The sequence below is a fragment of the Montipora foliosa genome, unplaced genomic scaffold, assembly GCF_036669935.1.
Source record: "Montipora foliosa isolate CH-2021 unplaced genomic scaffold, ASM3666993v2 scaffold_412, whole genome shotgun sequence".
NCBI classification, from domain to species: Eukaryota; Metazoa; Cnidaria; class Anthozoa; order Scleractinia; family Acroporidae; genus Montipora; species Montipora foliosa.
The window spans coordinates 458432-465000 of NW_027179715.1; the positions used below are offsets into that span (position 1 = coordinate 458432).

The window sequence follows — 6569 nt, forward strand, 5'->3', positions numbered from 1 at the left end:
TGAATGATGAGGATAAAAAATGCGGGAGGGGAAAGACAAGGCAATGGATCAGACGAAGGGATGAAAGGGGCTATTTAAATAACATCGTGAAGGAATTGGCGATCGAGAAGACACAGTAGAATATAAAGATATGATGCGAATGAGTCATTCCGATTTTCAACAAATACTGAGCTACATTGAACAGGATATTACTCGTAAACAAGTCCTTGGTGGGAATAAAGTTATTGTTATGTAGACTTGTAGTTTTCACTGGCTGCTTGTCCTGACTTCCAGGAGTTCGTTTTGGCAATTTTGCAACCAAGTTGCGTCCTCAGGCCCGCTATTTTCGCCTTAAATCTTGTTTAGTATGCTTAAGTAAGTCTTCCAGTTCTGTGTAAGCGACTTCTCTCTTTTTGTGATTGTGATAGTCTTTGCTGAAGACGTCCCACAGACAGCTTCTCTTCTCCAGCTCATCTACGAGGGTTTCTATCTCGCCAGACTTCCATTTTGGTTTCTTTGTTTTGTCCGCCGCCGGTGCTTTTCTTTTCCTAGTTGCAGTATTGATCTCTACTTCGAAATCGTCTGGCGTGTCATAGTCCTCCATTGTAGGATAAGCTGATCGAAATATCACCCGGACATACTACAGCCACACACAAAATCGTCTGGCCGCTTTGCTACCCTCTTTGCATTCATGGTGACCATGGTTACGTCTTGTTCATTGCGCATGTGCTTGCTCAACAATGTTGAAAGAGCGGGGCAAATGACTTCAACTCTGTTTCAACATTCCCAACATTCCAGAGAACAAAAGAAATGTTGAATGCATGTTGAAGCAAAGTTTAAAGGCTTTTAAACTCTTTCAACATCGATTCAACATCGTTTCAACGTCGTTTCAACATCGTTTCAACATGTTTCAACAAGTTGGAAAGGATGTGGCAAACGCTTTCAACATTGCCATTCAACAAAATCGAAAGGATGTTGAAGCAAATGTTTGCCAGGGCCTTTAGTGCTCTTGTGGTAAATCCATTGACACTTAAATAAAGTTGTCATTATCATTATTACAAAGCAGCTCGTGTCATGCTAACATCGAAGTGTCACGCAATTGTAATAGCAAGTCAGGAATGTTCAGTTTGGCAAATAAACCAATTAGATTGTCTTGGTTGGGCTCATTTGTTGTAAGGATATGCTTGCAAATGACCTGAATTAACACTGAGTGTTATGACAATCTGAAAGAGTCCTCAAACATAGGCCTCCACATTCGTGGTACTGTGCCCCATATTTTAATTTTATTCATCTGTGATGTGTGCTCTGAAGTGATGGCGTATTGTTGATATTAACTCGTAATCAGATAAAAATATTTCCATTAAATTCTTCCATTGATGTTGGAAAGGTGATTCATTCTCTGGCCAAGCTACACAAACGCTGGGACACTGAATGAACATAACGACTCGACACAACATTTAGTTGAACATTCCTTCAGTACTTTGAGGTGGCAACCAGTTACTATAGAATGAAGTAAGAAATTGAGGCTTTGATTAGAAAGAAAAAATAGCCTAATCATTGTGAGTTAATCATCATGTTTTCCTGACAATGTCCAGCTTTTTTGTGATATTTTCTACTTTTCTCCTCAGAATAATTCAGGATTTGGTGAAGGATGTGTGGCCTTGGAACTTGTGCAGCTGATATTCAGTGCAATATATTCTTTTATAAACTAATTTTGATAGTACGCACACTTTCATTGGCCGATAGCTGTGTTTAGATGAGAGTATGTAAACATGGCTGTGACATCAAACAAATTTTGATGTGTTGTCAGACATGCGTTTTGATTGGCTGGTGGGAAATATGAGTGTGTATCAAGAAAATCTGTTTCAATCAAGAAGTAAAAAAAACAATTTGTTTATCATCAGTATGATTACAGATCAAATTGGACTACACAAAGTCCTGTTACGAATTAATATCATAAAAATTACAATTTCCGTGAAAAGAAGAAGAGCCAAGTTATGAAAGAAAGGGAAAATTCGCATTTAAAGAGGGACAAACGAGGCGTAAATTGTTTAATGTTGCTCTGAATGAAAGAAAGCCCCAATTTAGGAACCTGTGCACTATTTCTATGTTGATTGAAGCCAAGGTTGTGATTGGTTGATTTAAACTACAACTTTGAATGTGATTGGCTTATTGAACTGTCGGATAACAACTTGGCGAGCGAATTAGTGGAAAATAGTAGTTTTTTTAAACCAATCACAATCAAGGAAATTGCAATGTTAATGATTATTATAATGTGTGTATATGAGTTTATTACATCCATTTAGAAATCACTGGTGATCCTTGCAATCTGATTGGCTCTCAGTAGTGTGATTTATTCTCAAATTGCACTGTATTTGCTCTAAATCGTATCATTTCCTCAGCCAATGAGAAAGGAACACTAAAACAAAACAACCAATCAGATTTCAAGGCTTGTTTAGGGTGATCAATCAAATTGCAAGAAAATGAAAGACAAAGAAAACCATTGTGTGGCAGATTTTGCAATTTTTGTTCCCAACTGGATCACTAATAAACATTGGTACTGACTAAAATCCTTATTTTAGCGATTTCAGACCAAATTGCACTCCACTCAGTTCAATTACCATTATTTAGTTAATGTTGATTGATTGTAAATGCCTGTTCATCAAAGGCAGGATCCACAAAGAGCATTCTTCACGGGAACTTTTTCGGGAAACGCTGATTACTGGTTATAAGATTATGTAGCTAGCTTAGGGACTTGTCAGAAATTAGCAGGGGGGAGGGGGGGGGGGGTGGAAACAGAGGGTGGTCACAACTTTTTGAGCCTCAGAAAAGGGAGGGGTCATGAAAAATGGGCCGTTAAAAGGGGGAGGGTCATGCAAATATATGCCTGTGATCATGTAGAAGTTCACCCACAGAAGAAAAAGGAAGTTCTTTATTTGGCAAAAAATAAAAAGAGAAAATAAAAGAACAACGGTTTACGGAACGTAATGGATATAAACTGTGAAGTACCATAGCAAGAATTTAACAAACATCTAGTTTTCATTTATGACGATGCTAAAGAGTCTTATTGAAATTATGAATAATGTTGTTATCAATGTTAGTAGAGTTCTGGCTATCCTATTCATCACTGTCTTCAGCATCACCATCAATGCTGCTGTGAGCATCTTAAGTACAGAGACATTGAGATGTCAAGGATTAATGGCTGGACTCACATAAACAGGATTCACAGGGCACCACACAATTCAGGACAAAACGAAGCGGAGCGTTCCAACGCTGCAATAGGTGAAGCTTTGGTTGATGGCAGAGCATTACACTGGGAATACTTTCAACCAACCGATCTCATTAGTGAAGAACAACTGAAAACACTCACAGTTTAAGAAATGAAAGAGCTAGAGGCAGAAGTAGTGGAGCATAATGCATGGAGAGTTGCCCAGGATGTTGTGTCAAGAATCGATGGCGAGCCTGGTCCAGCTGTGACTGTATGAAGGCCTTTGTTACCAATCGTAAACAACAGGATTTTTTTTTCAATACTGAAGATATTCAGCAATACAATGCTGCAAAGTCGGAGACGAGAAAAGTAAAAGTCCCAGGACACAACTATTTCAAAAAATTAGATGACTTGATAGAATCCTGTATGATTACTGGAGAAGTGTTTCACGAGTATTGTGAAAATGAGTCAGTGGATCCCACCCCTCGTCCAGTTCCAGACATCAACAAACTTCCTAAGTATCACTATCTGCCTGTTGCAGAAACACCCATCACAAATACAGACGACGTTAAAAGAAGAGAAGTGGATGATTATCACCCTAGAGCATGTTTAAAGCAAGTCCACAAAAAGAATGAAATCAATATCGAGGATACTGCAAGTGTTCGCAGACCTTTTGCAACAGATACATTGTTGAAGAAAGTCTTGTGAGAAAATACCTTGAACATTTAAATCATTTAGAGATGATGAGTGAGAAGAGAAAAATGGAAAAGAAAAAGAAGAATTTGAAAGAGAACACTATGTCTTATGAGAAATTTGACTGGATGGAAATGCTGAATAGTGGAACACTAGCGAAACAGAGTGTACATGTATGTGTTCTGGACAAATACATCGATAAACATAATTTGCTTGCAGTGAAAGGTAAAAACAAACCACAGAAAGTCAATGCTATTATGGATCACTTACGGTCATTTGCTGAGAGCACACAAACAAACAAACAATGCTCCCTCAGTGTGGAAGAGGTGGATGATCATGATGAATGTGAGGTAGATGAAGACGTTGCAGCATGACCCACTTGTTCTAGTGATGAAGACTTTGGAGAAATAGGAGAGTCGAGTGATCAGTTGGACTCTTAATGCTGTCATCGAAAATGTATGTATGTAGCATGACAAAGAACAGATTAGAAATATATTATGAGTTTTCATAATACTGACTCACCCTAGTGTATTGCAAGAACTAGATTTTATCATTCATACAAGAGGGGGAGGGTCATGATATTTAAGGCCAAGCTCAAGGGGAGGGTTAGCAAACTTCGCTCCCATTGCAGGGATGGGTCACCTAATTTCCGAACCCAAATTTAAAATTCCCACCCCCCCTGCTAATTTCTGACAAGTCCCTTAAATACTATATAGTGGCCAGTAGGTTTAAGCAGAAATGGTATATTAAATAAGAAATCTGAAAGGAAGTGTTCATGGTAGTTTTGTATTTCCAATTGACTCAATGTTTTCAGAGGATCCGCCCCATTGTAGCTTTATATTTAACTGTCCATTGCTTGTTTGTTGTGTTGAAATTTATTGTAACATATTAATAATTAAAGTGAGTAAATGTGCATTGGCGCTTACATTTGAGAAAACACTTCTTGGATAAGTTTTTGTCTTTTGGCAACTCCTGATTCATCACAGTTTTGTGCAGAATACGTAGGCCTGTCATCACTGCCATTAAGCTGCATAACATCAAGTCCACCTGGAAGTTGGGTGTTGTCAAGGATACGCATGTTATGCAGTACCACTATCGCAACAATTATGTCGCAGCAGCAGCATGGGGAGAACTGCATCGTCCCTCCAGAGAAATCAAGGCACCTAAACCTTTGTTTCAAGAGGCCAAATGATCTTTCTATGACATTACTTGTTCTCCTGTGGCTCCTTTGGTAAATTTCTTCTGCTGCACTCGACACTTTGTCAGGGTTTAAGGTGGTAATAATGTAGCTCTGTAGGGCGTATCCTCTGTCCCCAAGCAACCATCCTTCCTGCTGTTTTGTTTCCATGTGAATCTGCAGTGCGCTCCCGTTGAAGATGGCTGAGTCATGGACTGAGCCATGCCACTTGGCCACAAGGTTTGTGAATCGCATTTCTGCATCACAGACTGCCATCACGTTGATGGCATGAAATCCCTTAGACAAACATAAAGGTGTTTCTCTTTTGCCGGTGCACAGATTGGGATGAGCATGCCATCGACCGCCCCCATAACCTTGGGGAAAGCTCCAATAGAGTAAAATTTCGTCATAGTTTATTACGAAAGATCACAGTAGTTAAAACGGCGGATGCAATAAACTGCGGCTCAAAACTTGAAGAGTCTCATTAACAGCCTGTTAGATGTGGGCATCAGAATATGAATCAACATTTTTGGAACAAACTCTTTAATCATTTGAATCACAGATTTAATACTTTACGTCAATTCGCATGACGAACGACCACGCTATGCGGACTGCGGAGAAAACAGTAATTAAATTAACTTCATCGCAAAAGACCTAAATTTAAGTTAGTTTTTGTGCGAAATTCTACGGGTTGTGTGTTTGTTGACCCCAGTTTTTTAGGAATATGTCTACTCAAGTGGAAAGAGGAGTTGAATTTGGGACTTTTCGCTAAATTGCAAACAAGAAATATAGATAATATAAATGGAAATGAAAAGCGCTCCCCCTTTCATGCAAATGAGCATGTCTAGTACTAGTTGAGTTTACTTCACAGTTAGCTAGTGCTTTTGTAGAACTATGGTAAAACTTAATTACATTCACTTTTTGTCTTGATGTGGGAAAGATAATCCATTCGCCAGCAATACTCTTTAAACACTGGGTAAAGGAGTGAACACAGCGACTCGCACTAGCCTTGGAAATCCCCATGGTGTCTGCGACGACTTTCAAGAAACTTCCACTTGCAAAGTAACGTAATGCTGTCAGGACCTAGTAGGTTTCATAAACATTTGAAACCTCCACTAGACTCGAAAAGGGCCTCTTTATCAAGAGTGCCAGTGGCTAGATCATAGAAAAAAGGAAAATTGCTCACCTGAATCTCCAGATCTAGCGGAGCATTTCGCCCGGTGTTGTGCATTAATTGTCCTTCAAACTTGACAATAAGCCACTCAACTCTCTCAGGTGACAATCTAAAACGTTCAATTACCTCGCATGTTTTCATTCCAGTCAAAACTGTTCTTTGTCTATATTTTCTTTTCTCACGATTTTGGGGTTAAAAGTGCTCCAATGGCAGCCATTTTTTATTCACTAAACATTCCCGAGATTTTTTGGAATTTTTTCGGGAGTACACAATCACCTGTAAAATATCTCAGGAAAAAGATTTGTTTTTTTCGGGCCCGAAAAAGGCGTTTTGTGAAA

General features: G+C 39.0%; 1 protein-coding gene across 1 annotated transcript; it reads right to left on the reverse strand.

Annotated features, from left to right (window-relative positions):
* Nucleotides 1–4802: 4802 nt before the first annotated feature.
* LOC137988271 (putative nuclease HARBI1) lies at nucleotides 4803–5333 on the reverse strand. Its single transcript, XM_068834310.1, has one exon. It carries the CDS (start codon nucleotides 5331–5333, stop codon nucleotides 4803–4805), a length of 531 nt encoding a protein of 176 aa, XP_068690411.1.
* Nucleotides 5334–6569: the final 1236 nt, after the last annotated feature.

Coding starts and splice junctions, on each gene's coding strand:
- LOC137988271 (XM_068834310.1), bottom strand. CDS start 5,333: ATGGCAGTCTGTGATGCAGAAATGCGATTCACAAACCTTGTGGCCAAG.